Below are 25,860 nucleotides of genomic sequence, written 5' to 3'. Positions count from 1 at the left end.
GTTACAAATTTAATCTCCAAACTAGGAGTATTGAAGGGGTAAAATGTCAGTCGCACGCATTAGAAGAATGCTCACATTTTTCTTTGCAAAGTACAACAGAAAATTATCAGTGTACATTGTTTGATCTTTAAAAACAATACACATGGGCTCTAGGTGGTTTGTAACCTTAGAACAGAATATAGTTTAGTTAGGAGCCCAGAGGATTAAAGGAAGGTAAACTTCTACAATTTAAAATAGTTCCTCTCTGACCTGGCCCTAGATGTCATACTGATGTAAATTAGATTAGCAAGAAGACAGGTTTTCTATAACAAATTTCCTTTACCTAAGGGGGCAGGTTTGAAGCAGTAGGGGCTGAGATTAAGAGACTTCCTAAATTCTGGTTTTGAAGGAGATAAACTATATGAAAAGGGTACAGAATTATACCTAGTAAAATTTAATAGCACAATGCTATTCTGGCCAAACTTTTATGGAATGTAGATTTGTTATCAGGTATTCAAAGTGTCTAGGGGAAATTCCTGAAGCACAGCAATCCTTTCTGTTACAAACTGCTATGGTGTTCAAAGACAAGGAGAGAAGAAATTATTTGTTTGTTTTGTGATGCTGAATATTCCAGTAAAGGTAAATTTAATCAGGGCTAGATTGCCTGTAAAAATCCTTACTTTAGGATGAGAAAGATTTTATTATATACACACAGTAGAAGGGAGCATACACACACACACACACACACACACACACACATACACACATAAATTAAATGTTTGTAGTAAAGGAAGCACAATGTCAGTTTCATTAACAGAACATCTCATTCAAATATTCAGACTGAGAGAGAAGACTCAGTGGGTCTAGTGGTGACAGACCTCTCAGGAATTTTCCAGCCGTCCACACTGGAGGGAAAAGACTTCTCAGTGGCCTTCTGGTAATATTTCTTCAGGAATTTTTGATCATGCTAAGGGAATGAACATCCTAGTACGTCTTCTGATGGACTTCCTCTAGAAATATGAAGATTCCTATTATGTTAATGCTGTGACAGTGGGTGTTGAGTGAATAGTTTCTCCCATTCTGTGGGTGGCCTTCGTATCCTTGTCACTATTTCCTTGAGGTGCAGAAGCTTCTCAGCTTAATATAGTACCATTTGTTTATCTTTGCTTCTACTTGTTTGGAAAAGTGCTGGTTCCTCCTTGAAGATTCCTTTCATCTCACTTTCATGGAGTATTTATGTGTTCTATATACCTTATGGTTCCAGGCCTGATATCAAGGTCTTCAATCCATTTGGATTTGACCTTTGTGCATGATGTTAGATGGAGGTTGGACTGCACATTTTTGCATGTGACTGACCAGTTGTCCCAGCACCACTTGTTGAAGAGGTTTTTTTCTTGCTCCATTTTACAATTCTTCCCTTTTTATCTAAGATTAATTGATTGTATGTCTGGGGAACATTCTCTGAATACTCGAATCTATTCTATTGATCTGAGGGTCTATCTTTATTCCAATACCATGCTGTTTTAATAACTGTTGCTTTGTAATATAATTTAAAGTTGGGGAAAGTGATGCCTCCCACCTACTTTTTCCTAAGGGTTGCTTTAGCTATTCGTGGGTGTTTATTGTTCCAAGTGAATTTCAGGAGTGTTTGCTCCATTTCTTTGAAGAATATCAGGGGTATTCTTAGAACAATTGCATTAAATCTGTACAAAGCTTTAGGGAGGATTGACATTTTAATTATGTCAATCCTCCCAATCCATGAACAGGGTATGTGTCTCTATTTCCTTGTGTCCTATTTTATTTATTTATTAATTTGGTTTTTGGGTCACACGTGGTAGCCCTGAATCCATGGACAGGCCGCACTGATTCTGATGCCCAGGCCGAGGAGACATGGCTTCTCTGAACTGCAGAGCAGTCCAAGCTGCCATGACACCGTTTCTGGGGTCCCGAAGGCCTTTTCAGCCTGGTGTACCTCTTTCCTCAGTGCAAATCCCGAAGCTCTAGGCCGGGATCCCTCTGTCGCAGAACTCTCTGACCATGTCACCAAGCTGCCTTTTCCCCTCTAATCTGCTTCTCAGAATCTGGCTGTCCGAGGAGAGGAGGGAGCTCAGGGCATGGGGCTTGGTTTCAGGGTAACCATGGGAGCTTCCGGGAGCCCTCTTCCTCCTCTGTGGGCTCTGACAGGTAAGGAGGGGAAGATGGGAGAAGACGCCCCCCCACCTTGGCACCTGCTCCTCTGTGGGTCAAGAATGTTCCACCGGGGCCAGAGAGATAGCATGGAGGTAAGGCGTTTGCCTTGCGTGCAGAAGGTCAGTAGTTTGAATCCTGGCATCCTATATGGTTCCCAAGTCTGCAAGGAGCAATTTCTGAGCACAGAGCCAGGAGGAACCCCTGAGCGCTGCTGGGTGTGACCCAAAAACCAAAAACCAAAAAAAAAAAAAAAAAAAAAAAGAATGTTCCACCACACTCCTCACCCACTTCCTCAAAACCATGAAATTTGTGGTTGGAAAGAGAAGGCAGGAGGCCAGGCAGCCAGAGCTGAGCACTATACTGTGCCAGGAGTCCCACAGCTGAATGGGCTTCTGCCCTGAAAGGGAGAAAGTGGTAACCTGTAACTCCACCCTGGATTTAGGTGTACCTACCTGAAACCCTCCCATTCCGGGGAGTGGTCTTGAAAGGTGATATAAGGCCTTTGACCCAGGGGATTAGGGCTCTCTGCCCTTTTGGTCTTTGGCCAGCATGGAGGTCAAAGGGAAGATGGCTGAAAAGAGTTAAGGTGCAGGACTAGCTAAGAATGGCTGTGCTTGAAAGGTTATGATATAGGCCACACACATGTGGTGAATAGGGCATGAATAAAGTTGATGCTTCCTGATGCCTGTCTCTGAATGAGTCTGATTCTGCTGTTCACCTAAACCTGGGACCCGCAGGCTGGATGGGGGTTGTGGAGCCACGTGGCCATGGCCTAAGGACAAAGGCCTCCATCCTCCTCCATCCAGCCCCATCATTAATTATTTAACACTACATCTGCAACCACCATCGTTAATTATTTAATGCTACAGTAACCCATAGATCAAGCCTCAGCGTCTGTTCATGTATGCACATGAGTGTATGTGTTGGCCACCTCAATGTCTATCTAATGTCCATCTGTAGTTTCCATAATGTCTGTCTATGTTGTATACTGCCCTTCTCCCGTTATATATGGCCCCTCCTTTCCCCCTTCACTTACCACCTTACAAATTCTTTTCTAGTTCCTCACCCTCTCATCCCCCATCTGGTATTTCTCCCCCATTTCACCCTTTTTACCCTTAGTTCTTAACTCCTCAGGAAGTGGAACATTCCCCCCACACCAGCCAGCTGCCAGCCAGCTCCCAAAGTAAAAACATAGACTTTCAACCCGAGAAGAAGCTGCCACTGCCGCTGCTGCTGATTTGCTTCCGGTGGATCTTTCCCCCACACCTCCCTTTACTTTGGACTGTTGCTCGCCACCAGATTCAGTTTCTGGGAAGCCCCCAGCTAGAGGATATTTTCTGATATGTGAGTGCTGGGAGCCATTTTTTAGACTTCACAAGACCAAATCACAGACTGAAGCTATTTCCAGATTTTATTCCCCACCCTGACTATTTCAAACGACTTAAAGGAGACATATATGTCTCCTTTGAACATTTCTTTGGATGTATTTTCTTAATAGGTATAACTGTTACTGTCTTTCTTCTTCTTCTTCTTCTTCTTCTTCTTCTTCTTCTTCTTCTTCTTCTTCTTCTTCTTCTTCTTCTTCTTCTTCTTCTTCTTCTTCTTCTTCTTTTTTGGTTTTTGGGTCACACCCGGCAGCGCTCAGGGGTTCCTCCTGGCTCAATGCTCAGAAATCGCTCCTTGCAAGCTCGAGGGACCATGTGGGATGCTGGGATTTGAACCAATTACCTTCTGCGTGAAAGGCAAATGCCTTACTTCCATGCTATCTCTTATGTAGCAGCAATTTTCCCTAATTGGAGGGGATCTATTTAGTAGGGAATTCTAGTAGATAAGTTTCTATAGTGTTCTGAGTTCATGTTAGAGCCAGGTTATAGGGATTGTTTGGCTTGTTATTTTTATCCCCATATGCACCTGTGACATTGCTCCTTTTTGTATAGGCACATTAAAATGGGGAAAATCTTATGTGTGCAAATAAATCCTATCTAATAGAGATAGGATCACATACATTTTATATTGGATTGGGGCCTTATACCCTGACCACTTATCATAGTGACTTGTCTTATGCTTCAAAAGATTGGACATTGACCATTCACTTCTGAACCTTAGACCCCATCTATGGAAACAGCACAGTTTTCTACACCAGCACCAGAAATCGGACTTCTACCGGGGAAGACCCTACTGCCGCCCTGGTATTAACTTACTTCAGAGTGGGTTCACTTGGTAACAACTTGGTAACAGCAACAACCTGCTTTCAGGGCATGGTTCTTTTGCTTTGCCACCTACTATTGAGAGGAAACCAGAAGACACTCTGCATTACCCTGACTTCGACATAAGATCTGTACAGAAACCAGAATCTCTAACGACAGAAACCTGACAGCAACAACTGTGATTGTGAAGAGCTTTTACTGGAACCACAGAGAAAGGTGTTGGAGTTAGACAACTTAGCATGCCTGGAGCCTGTAACCGTTCTTAAGCCAGCATATGTCACGAGTAAGGTCTTTCTGTTTTTAGGTCAAAGGTTTTTCCTTTCTATTATCTCCAAATTTTGCTGTGCCAATGTAAACTCCATACAAACATCTTATTGTATTTTTTAATCTCTTATCTTAAAAAAAAAGAGAGCTTACTTCTGCTATTGTATCAATGCCTTTATTGGAGATAAAATTATTTCCACAAATACTTGCTCCTGAACTTTCTCTTCCATTTTATTTTTTAGTTTTTCTTTTTCTTTTCTATTTTTCTCAATAACTTTGCTTTCCCTTATCTTAAAACAAATGTATTATGATCAGTTATGTCAACTATGTGATGCATTTTCCTTAAATAAAAAAATTTAAAGAAAAAAAGGTGCAAAGTGGAATAAATACATCTGGCTATGTGAAGGCCCCAAGAGGATTGGGGCGGGGTGGCAGGCCCAACCAAGAGGATGTGAAATTTAACAAGTCACTAAAATGTGCAGCTCATATCCTGCTGAGGAGAGAAGTCACTCCTGGCAACTGGCTTTCCTCATGATTGTGGTGTCACTGTGCGGGGACTGGGGCAGAATCTGGACATGCACATGTATGCACAGACATGCATGCAAATACATGTATATATACTCACGTGCACACACACACACACACACACACACACACATACACCATGACTTTGACCACAGGCACTTCCTATGTCTCATTATCAAGTAATTAGGCTGAAGCTTTTGGGAAACCATTGAGAAATACAGACCCTGTTCCTAGGGAGTCTTAGGGTGCGGGAGAGCAGAACAGGGCTTGTTCCTTCATCGATTCTCTCATTCATTCATTCGTTCATTCAGTGCTTGTTTATGTCTATTGTTTATCCAGTAAGATTTGATCACTGGGGGCCGGGCGGTGGCGCTAGAGGTAAGGTGCCTGCCTTGCCTGCGCTAGCCTTGGACGGACCGCGGTTCGGTGTCCCATATGGTCCCCCAAGCCAGGAGCAACTTCTGAGCACATAGCCAGGAGTAACCCGTGAGCGTTACCGGGTGTGGCCCAAAAACAAAAACAAAAAAAAAAAAAAAAGATTTGATCACTGGACACTGGGCAGGAAAAGGGCAGAGACATAGTGGGTGGGGCCTTAGCAGGGGCCAGATTAGTCTCAGGAGTACTCAGCCCAGAGCACCTGTGGAGAAGGTGTGTCAACTCCAGGTGAGGGACACACACACACACACACACACACACACACACACACACACACACACTCAAGATGGGCTGCACTTTAAGGAAGAGAGAGAGAGAAAGGTGTCAGATTGAGGGGTGGCTGGGGAGTGGCCGAGGACCATAAGGGGATTGGGGGCCTGTAAGTGGGCAGCTCAGGGATGGAAGGATGCAGACCCGACCTTCATGGGCTGAGAGGGGAGTGAAGAAGGAGGGCAGTGAGGGCGACAGGGAGAGACATTGTTCTGTCACCCTCCGTGGGTTCTGCATGTCACAGGGACTGTCCACATCACAGGGAAGCTCCATGTCTCATAATCACATCGCAGGGAATGCAGGGGAAATGGGAGGACAAGAAAGGACAGGAGGGGGCAGGCATGGATCCCTTTCACGAGGCAGCCTGTCTTCTCTCTACTCACCCACTTCCTGGCTGGACTCTGAGGGTTGGCTCTGGCCCTCAGCACTGTCCATGGTGCTACCCCAGCCACCTTCTGGTCTGTTGTGGCACTGCAGTGGGGCGAGCAGAGAAAATCTGGGGTTGCCTAGGTTCCTTGTCACATGCTCGAACATGTTGGAGCACATACTCCAACGGTGGGTGCTTCTGCTTAAAGAATCCCCAGAATCCTGTCCCCTCTAGGGGATATGAGTCTCTCAACAGCACCCAGTGTCTGGGGGTCTCCCAGACAAGACTGCTCCTGAGTGTGGCAGACAGCTGGGGCCCCACTGAGTTGCTCTAAAGGAGGGGGTGCCTGCTATCCCTGGTGATTTCCCCAACTCAGGGGGACCAGTGGTGTGTGTCTGTGCTGGGCCAGGTGACATAGGGAGAAGGAACTGTTCTCTGAGGCTACTGGATTTTGGGTGGCAGGAAAGGGGTGTGCCATGGAGGCAGCCAAACCTCTCCACCCCACCTACCCCAGCTCATCCCCCAGGGGGACATACCACACTGCAGTTTCAGTCCCTGGCCCTGCTCCCCACTGGATACAAAACCTGGGGTCCAGCTTGGGGCAGCCATAGCAGTCAGGGCCAGAGGGGCAGGTGGTATGGTGTGGGTCAATCGAAGTTTCAGCCAGTAGGAGCAAAGCCAGCACTAAGGGATCCACTGGTTGCTGGGAGGAAGGACCTGTAGTGGACAGCGCATGGCAGTGCCATCCTCACTTACTCCAGATGTGCCTGCGGCGCTACCCTCACTTCTGTGCTTGGCTTTTTGGGAGCACAGGGTGGCAGGGACCTTCCTCCTTTCCCTTAGACCTGTATCTCCCCAGCTCAATTCCGTCCCCTTGCCCTTCTCTCTACGCCTCTTCAGCCTTGGGCCAGGCAAGTCAGTGTGGGGTCCCGCCATCCAAAGGATACTTGTGGAGCAACCCAGGACTACTGATCACGGGAAGGAACTAGGGCAAGGGCCTGAGTTCCCAGAGGAAGAAGGTCACCTACTCAGTGCCTCTTCCTGTCCCCAGTGCTGCAGTCATGCAACCAAGTTTCTGTAACTGCGCCGGCTGGCCCCAGTGCCAGGAGCTTCTGGGTGCAAGTTGGCCGGTGAATGAGGGGCTGGCAGGAGCCACAGTGCTGCAGACTGGTCTGGGCCTGCCCTAAACCATAGCTGAAGCACCAGTCACGAACCACAGGCCAAGAAAAGAGAGGAAAACAGGGCATCCTTGGAAGCAGCTCTGGGGGCAGAAGAGGCAGGTTCTAGTGGCTGAAAGAGGAAGCAAGGATGGTGTGAAGGATTGAAAACTTTCGTTCAGAGGTTCCAACAGAGGGCTGCCTGGAGGAAGAGGCTGGTGGCCTGGCTTGTCCCTCTGTGTAGACAATAGTTTAGATTCTGCCTAGCAAAACTACCCACTCCGTGGGGTCAGAGCAGTGATGCAAGCCATAAGGAGTCTGCCGTGCACGTGCTAGCCTAGGACGGATTATGGTTCAATCCCCAGGCATCCCATGTGGTTCCCCAAGCCAGGAGCGATTTCTGAGCACATAGCCAGGAGTAACTCCGAGTGTCACCGGGCGTGGCTGAAAAACAAAACACAAAACAAAACAAAAAAGAACAAAAACAAAGAAAGAAACCCCAACAAAACAAAAACTACCCACTCCAAGGCTGCTCCAGAGAGACAGTGCATTCATCTTTTCTGAAGACAGCTCCCAGCTTCCTTGCTCTGCAGACAGACAACTCTGGTGTGACCCAGGAATGGGCAGAAAGAATCCCTTGCAGAGGGACCCAGTGAACCAGGCCATCCTGCCCAGGGCTGGGCAAAGACCCAGGAGTGGGCCAACCCGACCTCCCCATACAGCTGCTGCTCCCTAGTCATCTTAGCACACAGGAAGGTGTGCCCTCCACTTTGGGGTACAGGTCTAGGGTCCCGGGGTTATCTGCAGAGAACAGCAGGTCTCCTGGGAGTTGGATATTATTTCCTGGCTCAGGCTGGGCATCCCCCTACCAGGTCCCAGGTTAAGTGACAGCAGAGCTTAGGGGCATGGGAAGCTGTGATGAATGGAGGTCAGTGGTTGTAGAATTAAAATATAAAATATCCAGTACAAAGTCCACATGTTGTGTTTCTTTTTTTGTTTTTTGTTTTTTTTTTTTTGTTTTTTTTTTTGTTTGTTTTTTTTTTGGGCCACACCCAGCGTTGCTCAGGGGTTACTCCTGGCTGTCTGCTCAGAAATAGCTCCTGGCAGGCACGGGGGACCATATGGGACACTGGGATTTGAACCAACCACCTTTGGTCCTGGATCGGCTGCTTGCAAGGCAAACGCCGCTGTGCTATCTCTCCGGGCCCACATGTTGTGTTTCTAACCCTTCAGGCAGATGGGTCTGATGAAGAAGGGTAGTAGCAGTGGAGAAATAATTCACAAGTAGTCAGTTAAAGTTTCCTTGGAATCAGCTCCTCTGCACCATGTCTGCCCAACTCATCTCTTTCCCTGATGAGCTCTCTGCTGCTTCTCTGCTAAGCTTCCTAAGCCGAGCAATTTATCGTTCTTTCTCTTCTGGCGCTCTGCCTTTTGCTGTTCCTCTCTCACTCTTATTCTTTATTCAAAATAGCCTGACCTACTGTCACAGGTGAAGGTGGGTCTGGTTCTCCAGGCGGGATTAACATCTCAAAAGAAGAGGTTAGGGAAACAGGAAGTTGAGGGCACGGTGACAAGTGACAGTCAGCCCCAGGGCTCAGCGGCTTTGCCCAGAGGATGGTACCCCCATCTCTGCTTCCCGTCCCGCACCCAGCCCGATTCACCTTATGGTCAGGCGGCGGCTGCCCCCTGGTGCTCGTTCAGGAAAAAGCAGCCATGCCTGCGTGCCCGGGGACCTTTTTTTTTTTAAATAAATAAATATATATTTATTTAAACAGCTTGATTACAGATATGATTGTAGTTGGGTTTCGGTCATGCAAAGAACACCTCCCTTCACCAGTGCAACATTCCCATCACCAATGTCACAGATCTCCGTCCTCCCCACCTCACCCCCACCTGTACTGTAGACAGGTTTCTACTTCTGTTGTTCATTCACATTGTTATGATAATTCTCAATGTAGTTATTTCTCTCACAACACTCGTCACTCTTTGTGGTGAGCTTCATGTCGTGAACTGGACCTTCCAGCCCTCTTCTTTTTGTCTCTGGGAATTACTACAAAAATGTCTTTTATTTTTCTTCAAACCCATAGATGAGTGAGACTATTCTGTGTCTATCTCTCTCCCTCTGACTTTTTCACTCAGCAAAATAGACTCCATGTACATCCATGTATAGGAAAATTTCATGACTTCATCTCTCCTGATTTGCCCGGGGACCTTAGGAGCTGCCCAGCTCAGAGTCCTCTAGCACCCTAGGGGGACCCTGGATCTTCCGCTGCTGCTCTGGGCTTGGAGACAGGGTCACGTGACGCCCGAGGGTCTCTGAATCTTCGGTGGGGGCAGGAGGGAAACTGAGGACATCGGTCATAGGAAATGCACACTGGGGAAGGGACGAGAAGGAACATTATTTGACTGAAACGCCACCATCTAAGATTTTGTATCTCACAGGAATTTTTTTGTTTTTGTTTTTGGGCCACACCCGGCGGTGCTCATGGGTTACTCCTGGCTGTCTGCTCAGAAATAGTTCCTGGCAGGCACGGGGGATCATATGGGACACCGGGATTCGAACCAACCACCTTTGGTCCTGGATCGGCTGCTTGCAAGGCAAACGCCGCTGTGCTATTTCTCCAGGCCCAGGAATTTTTTTTTAATTATAAAAAAATTCTGGGGCCAGAGCGATAGCACAGAAGGGAGCATATTTGCCTTGCATGCCACTGACCCAAATTTAATCCCCAGTATCCCATCAACTCCCTGAGCCAGGGGTCCTCAAACTTTTTAAACAGGGGCCAGTTCACTGTCCCTCAGACCATGGGAGGGTCTGACTATAGTAAAAACAAAACTTATGAGCAAATTCTTATGCACACTGCATAGATCTTATTTTGCAATGAAGAAACAAAACAGATACAAATACAATATGTGGCCCGCAGGCCATAGTTTGAGGACCACTGCGAGCCTTCCAGGAGTGAATCCTGAGTGCAGAGCCAGGAGTAATCTCTAAGTACTTCCAGGTGTGGCCCCCAAAACAAACAAAAGTATTATCTACCTTGTTCCTTAGATCTGCCTTTAGAGCTTTCATGAAACTGGGTTAGGGTCACTCAGAACTGAGTTTGAGCCCTTGAGAGAACAGATGATGGAATAACTATAGGTTTGTTCTTTAGGCAGAAAGTAGGCTCAGGAATCAAATCATCTGTGTCTCCCAATTGAAGCTATATTCTCAGAAAGTTGACACTTCAGGAAGAAACTTGAAACTGAACAACAGATCCAGGGAATCAAATCAGCAAAAGCTCATTTTTTTTTTTAAATTGGTTTTTGAGGGGCTGGAGAGATGGCATGGAGGTAAAGACATTTGTCTTGCATGCAGAAGGATGGTGGTTTGAAATCCCGGCATCCCATATGGCCCCCTGAGCCTGCCAGGAGCGATTTCTGAGTGTAGAGCCAGGAGTAACCCCTGAGTGCTGCCAGGTGTGACCCAAAAACCAAAAAAAAAAAAAAGAAAAATTGGTTTGGGGGCCACGCCCAAAAGTACTCAAGGGTTACTCCTGGCTCTGCTCTCAGAAATCACTCCTAGCAGACTAGGGGGACCATATGGAATGCCAGGGATCAAACCCAAGTTGGCCAAATACAAGGCAAACATGCCACCCCACCCCCACCGGTACTATTGTTCCAATTCCTATGGTTTATAGAAGATAAACCAGGGGTCCTCAAACTTTTTAAACAGGGGGCCAGTTCACTGTCCTTCAGACTGTTGGAGGGCCAGATTATAGTAAAAACAAAAATTATGAACAAATTTCTATGCACACTGCATATATCTTATTTAGAAGTAGAGAAACAAAATGGGAATAAATACAATATGTGGCCCGCGGGCCGTAGTTTGAGGACCATTGAAACATTTGCAACTCCATTATTTTATCTAAAACTATGAAAAATACACTTCTTTTTTCTGTCTGAATGTAAATGCGTCTTCCCCCATTTCCATTTCCTTCTGATAGAATTGTTAAGACCCAGCCCCAGAATTTTCTAGTGTGCTGTCACTGGGGTGGATGAAAACTGGTTGGAACTGTAATGGTGTAGTTGTATTCATCAGATTCTGTCACACTGGATATAAAATTTCATGTTACCTGTATATATTGATCAGAATCAGCTCCTGTGAACTAAACAGGGAAAGTGAGGAAAATAACACCTTGTGTGGGTTTTGACTTCACACGGAAACAAAAGAGAAATCTCAAAGAATATTTCCCCTCTAAGATTTTTTAGGTGACTTAAGTTAGACCTGTTTAGCCAGGGGTCTCAAACTCAATTTACCTGGGAGCCGCAGGAGGCAAAGTTGGGGTGATCCTTGAGTGCAAAGTCAGTAGTAAGCCTTGAACATTGGGGGGTGTGACCCAAACAACTAAAACAAAGCAAAACAAAAAAAGATTCCTCTAGGGCAGGGCCACAAAATGTTGTATGGAGGAGGGCTGTTTGCGGCCCGTGGGCAGCAAGTTTGAGACCCCTGTGTTTAGCGGAAGTAAATTTGAACTATTTTGGGCAAGATACTGTTTCTAGGCTGACAAAATTAAATCTCACACTTTGTAGCAGAACTATGTCCACTAACAGAGTCATAATGAAAGTTAGGAGGTCTATTCTTTTGCATTTTTAATTTTATTTATTTTTCAAATGCATCACATATTTAATCACAATACATTTGTTTCCAGATAAATGAAAACAAAGTTATGGAAAAACATGGAAAGAAAAAATAAAATGGAAGAAAAGATAGAAAAAAGGAAAGAAAAAAGTACAGAAGCAAGTTCAGTTGTCAAAATTATTGTATGACCAATGAAGTCATTAATACAATGGCAGAAGGTTTAGTAGATTCTTGTTATAGGTCCAGTCTGTTAAGTTGGGGTGTTCCTTTAGGGATGACAGCATCAAACAAATGAAGTTGTCCAGAAATTCAAAGCTATGATACTACAAGTTTTAAAGGCATATACTCAGCTGCAGTGCATCTTGGAAGAAGGCCTGGTTTGAACATGGTGACTACATTTGTTGGCCTGATTATAGCTGCTAGACTTTCCAGGAGAAAGAAGATATAGGGATGCCAGCACTTGTCCAGAAAAAATATGTCCTTGTGATATCAGCCCCAACACCTGGTATTTCTGAAGTGTGGTCAAATCAGCATCCCTTTCGGAAAACATAGAGGGAATCAGTGATGAGGTAGGGCCATCAGGGAAACAATGGTTCTGGGTGATATAGGCAGCAAGCATGGCTTCAGCAGGGTGGGGGCTTGGCCTACCCTCTCCTTCTGAACTGACCAGCTTTTTGCTGTGGTGGTCTAGCTTAAAAGGTGTGTCTTAGGGCCCGGAGAGATAGCACAGCGGTGTTTGCCTTGCAAGCAGCCAATCCAGGACTTAAGGTGGTTGGTTCAAATCCCGGTGTCCCATATGGTCCCCCGTGCCTGCCAGGAGCTATTCCTGAGCAGACAGCCAAGAGTAACCCCTGAGCACCGCTGGGTGTGCCCCCCCCCAAAAAAAAGGTGTGTCTTAAATGTTCCCCAAATTCCTTGGCAAAATCAAAATGTAATAAATTTAGTATAGGAGGTAAGGAAGGCTATTTTACTACTTATAAACAGCAGACCTAGATTCCAATCCTGATACCACATATGGTCCCCTGAGCACTACCAGGGAACACTTCTGAGCACAGAGCTGAGAATAGCCCCTGAGACTGTATACCCCCAATTTTAAAAATATATGGGTAAGGGGCCTGAGAGATAGCATGGAGGTAAGGCGTTTGTCTTTCATGCAGGACGGTGGTTCGAATCCAGGCATCCCATATGGCCCCCTGTGCCTGCCAGGGGCGATTTCTGAGCATAGAGCCAGGAGTAACCCCAGAGCGCTATTGGGTGTGACCCAAAACCAATATATATATATATATATATATATATATGTGTGTGTGTGTGTGTGTGTGTGTGTGTGTAAAATCAGATTTCAACTTTCCTTCACTAAAAAGACAGAAATAAATATGGTCAACACTGTACTTTTCTAGAATTTATGATTTTATTGTTCTGCCTAGAAAATGAAGACACACATTATTAGAATGAATTCTTCCCAGAAATCAAAGTTCTATGGGAAAAATTCTTAGTTGGCTGATTGAAGAGCAAATATGGAAGGTCACAGAGGTGTTTTTCAGACACCCGGATGATTGACAGAAGGGATGAGCGCTACATGTGAATCTGGACTAGTACATATACTAAGAACTGCCTGGGAAGTGTTTCCACATAAGGAGAAATGTTCAATGAAAAATTACTTGGTGGGGCTGGAGAGATAGCACAGTGGGGAGGGCATTTTCCTCACTCATCGCGTGCAAGGTTCTATCCTCAGCATCCTAGAGGGTCCTCCCCACCACGCATTACCAAGACTTACCCCTGAGTGCAGAGCTAGGAGTAACCCCTGAGCGCCACTGGGTGTGGTGCCCCCAAAAAGAATTCTAGTCTGCTAACAGGTTGATCAAGTGGCCTCCAAATATAAGTGTGAGAGGCAGATGCTGAAGGTAAATAATATTTTCCTGTAAGAAGCAGAAGACGTGTCATTTTAGTTTAGTTTAAGCCCTCAGTTCTAAAACTTTTGACTATGGGTTCTGAGGGTTGGGCTGTGTATTGGGGTACATTGTGTTTTGCATAAGGGGCGTGCTGTAAGAGGCCATGAGAGACACACGACTGGGCGGGTCTAAGGTTGCAAATGCTCTTACCATCCACTGTGCATCCTTGTCCTGTGTTCTGGGAGCCAGTGAGGGGCACTAGCCCTGACAGGGAGGATTCTCCCCCAATCCAGCCAGCCCTCCCTGCAATTCTCCATGAAACGCTCATGAACTCTTCTTGGTTGTTGTTTGTTTCTAGACCACATCCCACAGTGCTCAGGCTAATTCTTGGCTCAGCACTCAGGAATTACTCCTGGTAGTGCTCAAGGGGCCACATGGAGTGCCTGAGATGGAAGCCAGGTCAGTCTTATGCAAGGCAACCGCTCTATTATCACTCCCGCCTTCCTTCCGTCACTCCCGCCCTCCTTCCTCCCCTCCTTGTTTTTTCTTCCTGCTTCTATCCTTCCTCCCCACCTCCCCACTCTTCCTCGATCCCTCCATCTTTCCTTCCCTCCCTCCCTCCTTCCCTCCCTCCCTCCTCCTTCCTTCCTTCCTTCCTTCCTTCCTTCCTTCCTTCCTTCCTTCCTTCCTTCCTTCCTTCCTTCCTCTTTCCTGCCTCCTTCACTCCTTCCTTCCCTCCCTCTTACCATCCCTCTCACCTTCCCACTCTCCCATCCCTTCTTCCTTCCTACCTCCTTCCTTCTTTCTAACCTAATTCCTTCCATCCCTTTCTTTCCCTCCCTCCCTTCCTCCCCCTCTTTCTTTCTCTCTTTCTCTCTTTCTTTCTTTCTTTCTTTCTTTCTTTCTTTCTTTCTTTCTTTCTTTCTTTCTTTCTTTCTTTCTTTCTTTCTTTCTTCCTCCCTCCCTCCCTCCCTCCCTTCCCTCCCTCCCTCCCTCCCTCCCTCCCTGTCTCCCTCCCTGTCTCCCTGTCTCCCTTCCTTCCTTCCTTCCTTCCTTCCTTCCTTCCTTCCTTCCTTCCTTCCTTCCTTCCTTCCTTCCTTCCTTCCTTCCTTCCTTCCTCTTTCCTGCCTCCTTCACTCCTTCCTTCCCTCCCTCTTACCATCCCTCTCACCTTCCCACTCTCCCATCCCTTCTTCCTTCCTACCTCCTTCCTTCTTTCCAACCTAATTCCTTCCATCCCTTTCTTTCCCTCCCTCCCTTCCTCCCCCTCTTTCTTTCTTTCTTTCTTTCTTTCTTTCTTTCTTTCTTTCTTTCTTTCTTTCTTTCTTTCTTTCTTTCTTTCTTTCTTTCTTTCTTTCTTCCTCCCTCCCTTCCTCCCTCCCTCCCTCCCTCCCTCCCTCCCTTCCCTCCCTCCCTCCCTGTCTCCCTCCCTGTCTCCCTGTCTCCCTGTCTCCCTTCCTTCCTTCCTTCCTTCCTTCCTTCCTTCCTTCCTTCCTTCCTTCCTTCCTTCCTTCCTTCCTTCCTTCCTTCCTTCCTTCCTTCCTTCCTTCCTCTTTCCTGCCTCCTTCACTCCTTCCTTCCCTCCCTCTTACCATCCCTCTCACCTTCCCACTCTCCCATCCCTTCTTCCTTCCTACCTCCTTCCTTCTTTCCAACCTAATTCCTTCCATCCCTTTCTTTCCCTCCCTCCCTTCCTCCCCCTCTTTCTTTCTCTTTCTTTCTTTCTTTCTTTCTTTCTTTCTTTCTTTCTGTCTGTCTGTCTGTCTGTCTTTCTTTCTTTCTTTCTTTCTTTCTTTCTTTCTTTCTTTCTTTCTTTCTTTCTTTCTTTCTTTCTTTCACCTTCTCTCTCTTTCCCTCTCTCCCTTCCTTTTTTCTTCCTTCCCTCTCTCCCTTCCTTCCATCCTTCCTTCCCTTCTTCCTTCCTTTCTTCCTTTCTTCCTCCTTCCTTCCAATTTGGGGGCCACATCACACTGTGTTCCAGGCTTACTCCTGGCTGTGCACTCAGCAATCACTCTTGGCAGGTGACTCTTGACAGGGGACCATATGGAGTGCCAGGAATCAAACTTGTACCAGGCATATGCAAGCCAAGTGCCCCACCTACCGTCCTATCTCTCCATTTCCTCTCATTTCATCACTTAAACTATTTTCTTTATCTGAATAATGTATGTTCCTGCTAATAATTTTGATTTTTGTCCCTTTTGTAGCTTTGTAGTTCTACTCTTCTTTCTCCTTTTCTCCTTTATCATATGTTTTTGTTTTGTTTGGTTTGGCTTTGATTTTGGGGGCCACTCCAGGCAGTGTTCAGGATTTACTCCTAGCTCTGCACTCAGGAATTATGCCTGGCAATACTCAGGACACCAGAAGGGGTTGAACCACATTGGTTGTGTGCAAGCCAAGTGCCCTCCCTACTCTACTATTTTTCTGGCCCCTGAACTCGCGGTTCTTCTCAATGTAACTTTACTGAGCTTGAAAAATCCCTCTGAGTGCTGTTGTTGAACTCTAGTAGGGTTTTCCAAATGTGGTTTTTGGCTCATTTGCCAAACACCATTGTGGTTCTTTTTGTTTGTTTGTTTGTTTGTTTGGGGGGTGTCACACCTGTCAGCGCTCAGGGGTTACTCGTGGCTCTATGCTCAGAAATCACTCCTGGCAGGCTCGGGGGACCATATGGGATGCTGGGATTCGAACCACCATCCTTCTGCATGCAAGGCAAACACCCTACCTCCATGCTATCTCTCTGGCCCTGTGGGTTTTTTTTTTTAAGCCATTATTTATTCCAGAATATGTCATCTAATGTCTGTTTGGAAGAAATTAAAGTGAACAAACTCACAAGGCCAGTGACTCATTGCATATATTCCAGGAGGTATTCATAAGAAATACATACAGGTTTGTGTCTCCTTGCCTGTGGGAACGACCTGTAGTCCTGACACTGGGGCTGAGGCAGGATAGGGCTGACTGGAGTTCCCTCCCACAGAAAGGAATTGGGGGCTCAATGGACTGAGACACTGGGAGCAAGGCCTGACCCATCAGACTGCAGGAACGGGCGGTGTGTGGGTTCTAAAGGCTGGCGGCTGGCTGACAGCTCTGATGGTGAGCATCGGGGACGTGGACGGCATCAGCATGAAGCGGTAGATGGTCTGTAAGTCCTCCTGCTTCAGGGTCTCCACCACGAAGCTCTTCAGCACCTGGGCAGTCACCGGGAGTGGCTCTGGGTGTCCTGGCCTGGACCCCAACCCAGCAGTCCTGCCCCTCACCCCCTGCATGATTCGACCCACCCCCACTCACATGGTGCATGAGGAGCAGCATCTCCGTCTCCGCCAGGCGTCTTCCCAGGCACTGGCGCATCCCGAAGCCGAAGTTCAGTCGGGGCAGCTTGCTGGCCTTGCTGTCCAGCCAGCGCCATGGGTCGTAGCGCTCAGGGCTGGCGAAGATGTCCGGGTTTCGGCCCAGGGAATACAGTGACACCTTGACCATGGTCTGCAGACAGAGCGAAGGGACAATGCCGCCCAGTGGCCAAGGGTCTGGGGGTCAGGGTGTCGTGTGGTGGTGGGGGGGAATAACCCTCACTCACCCCCGCGGGGATCTGGTAGTTGTGCAGCACTAAGTCGGAGGCCAGCAGGCGGTCCAGGAAGGGCCCCACCGGATACAGCCTGTAGCAGGCAGTCTGATCCTCAGCTCTTTGGGTGCTCCGATCCCCACGTTCCGGCCCCCACCCAGAGACTGCAGGCCCAGGGGGTGTGGGCAGGAAGAGGAGGTGCTGACCGATTTCCTGTGGGCACTGCATGGATGCAGCAGGGACCAGCCCTGTCATGTGGTCACCACAACATGGGGAAGGTGGGGGAAGCCCGGGGAGGCCTAGAAGAGGGTCAGGAACATCCGTGATGGTCAGGGTCCTCTGGGGAGCCCGCAGGGGGGCCAGTGGGGCCAGCGGGGGCTTACCTCAGGGTCTCTTTCAGGGCTGCCCCCAGCAGGGGTACCTCAGTGAGCACCTTCTGGGGGTCCGCCGAGATGGAGGCAGCAGCATCCAGGCTCTCCTGGCGCACGGCCTGCTGCACGTCGGGGTTCCGAGCCAGCTCAAAGAGGGTCAGCAACAACGGGTAGGCTGTCTGCCAGCGAGGCCAAGTCACTCGGGGCACCTCACCAGGAGGCCACGGTGCAGTGGGAGCATGGAAAGGCTGGGCCAGCTAGGGCCCCAACCCCCGATTCGGCCCAGGGCCTTCTGGCTCTGCCTCCCCAGAACAGGAGAATTCACTGTGCCAGTTATTCTTCTCCCCAGAAAATTCCTGTCTGGGTGCCCACCCAGTAAAGGGAGCTCACAATGTCTTTCTGCTCATAGCTCTGTGAGGGACAAAAGCCCCCAGCTCAACCTGACCTGGGGCTCAAGGGTTCCCAATGTCCATTGCCATAGCAACAGCCCCAGTTGAATCAGCCCATACTGGGTGGGGCCCTCCTGATCACCAGAAGACAGGGTCAGGCCAGACACCCCCACTGTCCCCTGGCCTTGGGTAGACCCAGACACCCCCACTGTCCCATGGCCTTGGGTATAGGGCCTGGAGGCCATGGCAATATTGGGTCAGGGATGTCCCAGGCATGTCCTAACCACATCTACCGCCCATGTCACCAGGCAGGACCACCCACTGTCCTGACCGTGTCCACGCCCCCAGCTGTCAGGTCGATGGAGTTGGCCTTGATGACTTCCAGGCTCATGTCCGCATTGGTCAGCAGCTCTGCCACGATGCCGCTGTAGTGCTGTGGGCGGCCCAGGGCCAGCTCCTGGTAGATCCTCTGCATGGAGCAGTTGGCTACGGGCAGAGACACAGCGGCTCCTCCTCAGCACCCATGGGCTCCAGAGAACCCCACCTGCAGCCCACAGCACCTGTGAGATGGAACCTGTCCTCACCATACTGGGAGGTGAAATCCCAGGGACACCTGCCTCACTGTATTGGGAGATGGAGCACCAGGGGGCCCAGCCTCACCATACTGGAAAATGGAGTCCCAGGCCTCGAAATGCTCCCTCCACTTGGTGCTGCTGGTCCAGCGGGACAGGCTCACGGGCTGGTACATGAGTTCCACGGTGGACTTGAAAATCACCTCCAGGGCATGCAGGAAGCTGTGGCTGGCCTGGCTGGGGGCCTGGCTCAGGAGGCCCAGCCGCTCGCCGTACAGGGCCAGGTTGCTGGCTGCAGCAGGGAGCAGGGCCAGGTGCTGAGCCTTGGCAGCCCAGGGCTAGTCTTCTGTTCCTGCCCACCTCCCTTGGACCCTGGGCCCAACCTTCCGTGGTGAAGCGCAGGACACTGGGGTGCAGGTCGAGGGTGACGCTTCGGCGGGCATTCTGCAGCACCTTGGCCTGGAGGAACTGGGAGAAGTCACGGGCCACACTGTCCAGCATGGGCAGGAAGTTGTGCACGGCCTGGAGCGCCAACACTGTGGGGTTCAGGATCATCCTCTGTGCGCGCCACTCAGGCCCGTTCCTGGGGGTGGGAGCGAGCTGTAGCAGCTGGGCGGGGGATACTGTTCCTGGGGGGCTCCGCTGGCTGGATCAGGGGCAAAGGATCAAGGAAAGCTGTCCGAGGCGCTGATGGACACACTGCCAGGGCTCTGATAGACTCACTTCCCAGGGCTGGAATGGACACACTGCCCCTGCCCTCTTTCCTCCCACGTTCCCCCTCTCCTTCTAGATCCCCCCCTCCCATGCCCCTCCTTACAGCAGGAACACGCCACGCTTGTGGCCACGCTGTTCTCGGTAGCTGAGCCAGGGCTGCGGGAACTCTCGGTAGGGGAACCGGCTGTCTGCCTGCTGCAGCCGCTCTACAGCCTCCAGCTGCTGGACCAGAACCGTGGGCTTTCCACCCAATACACACCTACGGGCATAACACGCATGGCCAGATGCCAAGGGCTGCAGAGGGCCCAGCCAGTCTCACAATCCTACCACAGGAGCTCCTGCCTCTCAGCCCTGTCCCACTGAGCCCTGCCTCACTAGTCCTGCCCAGCTCAACCTGCCCCTCTCAGCTTCACTCCCTGGATGCCCAGTCTGACTGTCGGGTCATTTAGGGGCCCCAGGGCCTTCGGGGCAGGCTCCACTTCCAGGCCTGAAGGGCTGACCTGAAAATAGGCCCGAGCTCCTGGAAGGCTTGATGCATCTCCAAGTGCAGGCTCTCCCAGCTCTGGCCCTGCATGGAGAGTACCCGTGCCCAGGGTGCAAAGGTGTGCTGGGGAAGGGCTTCAAAGGGCAGCACAGAGGGGGCCACTGAAGCAGCCCTGCTGCCCAGGGTCCTGGTGCCGCAGCGGCCCAGCCAGGGTCCTGCCAGCTGCACAGGCACCCTTGCCTTCATCCTGAGCCACATGAGTGCCTAGGGCACCAGGTCCTCGTCAGCCCTCTTATTTGGCCAAGCATGATCACGATGACCACGTCATGGCAGAAATTGTCCCTGGACCAGGGCAAGGTCAGGGCTGAGGGGGTGGGACAGACCGGCTACGTGTTCCCAAGTCACATATGTCCTGCCATGGGGTTGTGGGACAGAGCTGACAGCGAGAGAAGATTCATCACGACCTTGGCCCTCTGGCTTCATGTCCCAAGGCCCAGATAAGCCATATCTGGGTCCCTTCCTAAGAGGCCTTAAGGGCTCTTTCCCCATTTCCAGGCCACAGGACTCCAGCGGGTGTTGGTGCCTGTGCGATTAGTCCCCCGGAGGGCTCAGCCACATAGACTCGCATTTCCCCACTGCAGGGGTGTTGGGAACTCAGCAGATAAAGCTGGCTGTATAGACAAACCCTGGCTCATGACTTGCTCAGAGAGTGCATTGCAGTGGGCAAACGGGAAACAGGAGGATCCTTCGTTGCCTTGCTGTGGGGATCCAAAAAAGCTCTTTCTTTGTTTTGTTTTGTTTGTTTTTGAATTTGGGCCACACCTGCCAGCTCTTACTCCTGATCCTGTGCTCAGGAATCATTCCTGGCAGACTCAATGGACCCTAAAGAAGGATAGCAGTTGAACCTGAGTTGGCCGTATGCAAGGTAAATGCGCTCCCATCTGGGCTATCACTCAGGTCCCCCAGAAAAGCTCTTTAAGAAAATCCCAGCCTTGGGGCCGGAGAGATAGCATGGAGGTAAGGCATTTGCCTTTCATGCAGAATCCCAGCGTCCCATATGGTCTCCTGTGCCTGCCAGGAGCAATTTCTGAGCATGGAGCCAGGAATAACCCCTGAGCACTGCCAGGTGTGACCCAAAAACCACAAAAAAAAAAAAAAATAAATACTTTAAAAAAAAAAAAAAAAGAAAATCCCAGCCTGTCCCAATTAAAAAAAAAATGAGGCTGGAGAGAGAGCATGGAGGTAAGGTATTCGCCTTGCATGCAGAAGGATGGTGGTTTGAATCCCAGCATCCCAATTTAAAAGAAAAAAAGAAAATCCCAGCCTGGGCCAGAGATAGCACAGGAGTAGTGTTTGCCTTGCACACAGCCAATCCAGGACAGGTGGTGGTTCAAACTACAGCATCTTATATGGTCCCCCGAGCCTGCCAGGAGTGATTTTTTTTTGGGGGGGGGGAGTTGGGTCACACCCGGCAGCGCTCAGGGGTTACTCCTGGCTCTATGTTCAGAAATTGCCCCTGGCAGGCTCAGGGGACCATATGGGATGCCGGGATTCAAACCACCATCCCTCTGCATGAAAAGCAAATGCCTTACCTCCATGCTATCTCTCCGGCCCCAGGAGTGATTTCTGAGCAGAGCCAGAAGTAACCCCTATGAGCTGCAGGATGTGACACCCCATTCAAAAAAGCCCAGCCTTAGAAAGGCCCCATGTTTGTTGTTGGTGCCCACATCCACTGGCTGTCCTGTCTCTGTCTGATGCTGGCTCCAGAGTTGGGGTGGCAAATCCCTCAGCCCATCCATGACTACGTGGACCCAGTTCCCCTCAATGACCCTGTTCTCATGGCCCCATCTGCGGACTTCAACTTTCCTGTTTTCTATCTTGGCTGGATGCAGACAGGCAGGCAGGCAGACAGACAGACAGACAGACAGACAGACAGACAGACAGACAGACAGACAGACAGACAGACAGACAGACAGAAGACAGGCAGGCAGGCAGATGGCTGGGCCCACCAGCTCTCTGGATCTAGAGCACCAGAGAGAGAGCCAGTGAGGGCCGGGCCTGGGGCTTCTTCCTCCTCCTCCAGCCTTATCTGGAAAGTTCCAGGGCTGAACCCTGCTCAGGCCAAGAGCGAAGGGAAAACACGAGTTTATGTGGTTCCTACTCTACCCAATCTCGCTCCAGCTGGATCAGCAGATAGACCAACTTAGAGACAGGGCGCTGGGAGGCTGGCAGACTGGGAGCAAGCAGGCTAGAGAGCAGGGTGGCCATGCCCCCCTCTACTGGCCTTCAAGGTACCCAGAGGTTGGGCCTGGTGTCAGCTGGGAGCCCCCAGAAATGAGAAGGACCATAGGGCTCACACACAGTGAGCTCTTGGGCGGGGGGGGGGGGGATGTCTTCTAGGGGTTCTCACCCGGATAATAGAACTTGGTTCAGGGCCCGGAGAGATAGCACAGCGGCATTTGCCTTGCAAGCAGCCGATCCAGGACCATAGGTGATTGGTTCAAATCCCGGTGTCCCATAGGGTCCCCCGTGCCTGCCAGGAGCTATTTCTGAGCAGACAGCCAGGAGTGACCCCTGAGCACTGCCGGGTGTGGCCCAAAAACTAAAAAAAAAAAAAAAAAAAAAAAAAGAACTTGGTTCAGCCTCACTGACCTGGGCATGTCCCTGGGGCTGGGACTCGAAGTGAGGCAGGGGGTGCCCACAGCTGAACTTGGCAGTAGTGCAGGAGGCCCGGGCACACTCTCAGGTAGGGGCATCCTGTTTCTCCATTGTGGGGAAGTGATCCCAGTGTCACCCATCAACCTGTCCTGTGGGGCCACCCAGGTACTGCCAGGCCTGCTGAGGACTCACTGAGGAGAATCATCTTCCTCGGTGTCTGAGGGTTGTGCATGCAGCTCTCGCTCATGCCCTCCCACCAACACGTGCCTGTTGCTGCCCAGGAAATCTTGCCTCAGCCAACTTGGCCACCTCCTCTGCCTGTCAAGACTATGTGTCCTGGCATGAAGGGACTGGATTCCAGACATCCTCATCCTGTCTCAAGGGCCCTTGGCTCATGCCCACCACCCCACCACACCCAACTCAGGAGACAGGAGCTAAGAAATGAGTCCCCATCCACCAGAGGCCAAAGGGCCACTCTGCCGAGTCGTGCCCTGGAGAGTGTGGGAGACACAGACCCGCTTCCTGCCCGCAGCGCTGCCAGACCCCAGCTGAGACTCAGGGTCACTCTGCAGGCAGCCAGGAACATGCTATGAGAGAGGTCTGTCCCCAGCTCGGACAGTGTGAAGTATGGAGAGGACAATCTCTGGCCTGGGAACTGTTCACAGGAGGGGATAGGGGAGTAGACGGGGGCAGGGCCCAAGTTGAGCACACCTGCCCACACAGGAGTGTGGGGTCTTGTCTCTGAGTCAAAGCAATGAGGTCCCCGACGGTAGAAATAGCTTTGGAGACAAAGTCAGTTAGCCTGAGGAACAGGTATAAAGGCAGCACAGAGCTAGGAAAGGAAAGCCGCAGTGAGGCCCGAGGCATAGCACAGTAGGGTAGGCGCCTGCCTTTCTGGACGATTTCAGGACTACCTAGGTGCTATCCCCAGCATCCCATATGGTCTCCCAAACCTGCCGGGAGTGATTATTGAGTGCAGAGCCCAAAATAACCCTTGAGTACCATCAGCAATAATTCCTGAGCACAGAGCCAGGATTGAGCCTGGAACATCCCCAGAAATGAGCCCTAAGTAGAGCCAGGGATAAGCCTGAGGACCACCAGGAGTGATTTCTGAGCACAGAACCAGAAGTTAACCCTGAGCATCATCAGGTGTGGGCCCAAACTCATGCAAAGAGAAAGAAAAGAAGAAAAGCAGCAGCAACTAGTGGGGCAGAAGGCAGAGTCAGGGAGGAGATGGCTTGGGGCTCTGGGACACGGGTTCTGAGTCATTCAACTGGGCCTGCCATCAGGAATGGAAAAACCCAGAACACAGCAGCTTGAGCAAGAGCTGTCCCTACCGGAAGGGCTGAGCAGTGGGGACCAGCTGGAGCGGGCCCTGAAGGCTCTGTCCATCTGTTCATGTGCCCACCTGGGGAATGAAATGTGTGGGTCCTCATAAAGGTGGGGTGACTAGTTGCCACATCTGCTAGACAGATCTGCCCCCAAAAACCCTGAGACACACAAACAGGCTTGGAAACAAAAGGGGAGCTGGAGGGGGGCCCTTTGTGTTCTGGATGCCCCCTAAAAGGTTAAGGCCTAGGACGGGTCACACTGGCAGTGCTCAGGGCCCCTCTGCTCTGCTCTTTTCAGCACTAAGCCCAGGAGTCATGGGTCGGGAAGTAGCTTGTGTTGCTGGGATTGGAACCAGGCTGGGCTATGGCAAGACCAGAGCCTCCATGTCCAGTGCTGTCCCAGGGCCTGTAGCCTGAGTGAAGGTGAGGGGAGAGGCCGGCTGTGCCCACATCCTGCAGCTGCTGATTCCAGGGTGGAGGCCTGGGCTGAACTGAGAAAGCTCAAGTCTATCATTAGGGTCCTCAGCTACTCAAGCAGCTGACTCAAGACTCCTGGAGATGTGGAGGGCACCCATCCCAGAAGCAAAGAGAGCCCGCAGTCCACTCTTAGGGGACTGGGCAGCTCAGCTGGGGCTGGTCTCTGCATGGAAGAGTGAAGCTTAGTAAGGGCCACTTGTCATGCACTGCCCAGCACCAGGCTTGGGATATTTAGGGGAGCACAGTAGGATGTGGAAATGAGAAAAGCTAAACTCAGGGGCCAGAGCAACTTCACAGCTGGTAGGCATTTGCCTTGTTTGCAGCTAGCTGATCAGGGTTCCATCCCTGACCTCTCATAGGGCCTCTGAGCCCACCATGAGTGACCCCTGAGCATTGCCAGTGTGGCCCACAAAATCAAAAACAAACAGGGGCCAGAGCAATAGCACAGCTGGGAGGGTGTTTGCCTTGTACTCGGCTAACCAGGATTTAATCTCTCCCTGGCATCCTACAGGGTCCTCTGAGCCAGCCAGGACTAATTTCTGAGTTCAGAGTCAGGAGTAACTCCTGAGTATCTAAACCAAAAAGTTTTGCTTTTTTTTTTTTTTTTTTTTTTTTTTTGCAATTGGCATAGTAATATTTGTTTTCAAAAATATGAATTTTACAGGATGAAAAAAAAAAGACTTCATTCACTGTTGTAGGGATGGTAAACCATGGGATTAATCGGATACCATCAACACTCAGTATACACCTTGTTACTCATTGCTTGGAAACGTCTCTGAATGTAGACCTTGGATTTGTGTTTAGGCCACTTAATCTCCACCTCAGGGTGCGGTCTGATTCTCCCTAATAAATACCGCAGGTTTCAGGGAACCTCTTGCTTTTCCTGGGCTTCCTGCTTCCTAGGAGCTGAAGGCTCATGTGTTGGAGCTCCTGCACCTCTTTCACCCTCTGTCGTGTGTGTGGATTATTTCCAACATCGACATTTGCTTCTAGACTCGTGTCTCTCCAGTGTCTTGAGGTCTGACTTAATAATAGTTGGAGGGGTGACTGAGACGTCAGTCTTTGTGTATAAAATGGCTGACATCTTAAGATGGAGGAACTTATGCTAAGTCTTAATTCAGTGTGGCCTTATACCTGGCTCTGCCACATTCAAGGCAAGCCCCCTCCCCATGTACTATCACTCTGCCCCCAGTTCTTTCTTTATCAGGAAGAAGGTAGAAGCAACCATCAGTTCCCTGAGCAAAAGTGCCAGGCTTGATGGCTGGTTTCGGGGCTCTAGTCCCCTGGGCTTTTGCTGGTCCCAGAAGCCTGTATCATCCTTCTGGTGTGAAGATGCTCTGGCTAGGTGGAGAATTCTTTGGGATGTGCTCAGCTCTCTGAGTCTTTTCTTTTTCACCACATCCCTCCATT

At 49.9% G+C, this 25,860-nt stretch overlaps 2 protein-coding genes across 2 annotated transcripts in view; one reads left to right on the top strand and one right to left on the bottom strand.

Annotated features, from left to right (window-relative positions):
* The window catches only part of LOC126009489 (ly-6/neurotoxin-like protein 1), a 245,391-nt gene that overhangs the window by 181,464 nt on the left and 38,067 nt on the right, over positions 1–25,860 (top strand). The gene's annotated exons all lie outside the window — the stretch shown is intronic.
* On the bottom strand, positions 16,925–22,740 carry LOC126008743 (cytochrome P450 11B1, mitochondrial-like). Its single transcript, XM_049772968.1, has 11 exons — positions 22,637–22,740; positions 22,151–22,268; positions 20,001–20,248; positions 19,604–19,759; positions 19,170–19,369; positions 18,875–19,078; positions 18,546–18,700; positions 17,838–18,004; positions 17,470–17,548; positions 17,184–17,375; positions 16,925–17,083 (listed from the first exon to the last, which is right to left on the bottom strand). Exons 1-11 carry the CDS (start codon positions 22,738–22,740, stop codon positions 16,925–16,927), a joined length of 1,782 nt encoding a protein of 593 aa, XP_049628925.1.

This window comes from Suncus etruscus, chromosome 5 (assembly GCF_024139225.1).
Source record: "Suncus etruscus isolate mSunEtr1 chromosome 5, mSunEtr1.pri.cur, whole genome shotgun sequence".
Lineage (NCBI taxonomy): Eukaryota > Metazoa > Chordata > Mammalia > Eulipotyphla > Soricidae > Suncus > Suncus etruscus.
This window is presented reverse-complemented; position numbering and strand designations above follow the sequence as displayed.

Excerpts from the sequence above, each read along its gene's own strand:
- LOC126008743 (XM_049772968.1), bottom strand. The coding sequence starts at position 22,740 with ATGCCCCTACCTGAGAGTGTGCCCGGGCCTCCTGCACTACTGCCAAGT. Across the intron at positions 19,760-20,000 it reads GAGCTCGGGCCTATTTTCAG|GTGTGTATTGGGTGGAAAGC; the intron begins GTCAGCCCTTCA and ends TTATGCCCGTAG. Across the intron at positions 19,079-19,169 it reads CCTGCGCTTCACCACGGAAG|CCAGCAACCTGGCCCTGTAC; the intron begins GTTGGGCCCAGG and ends TCCCTGCTGCAG.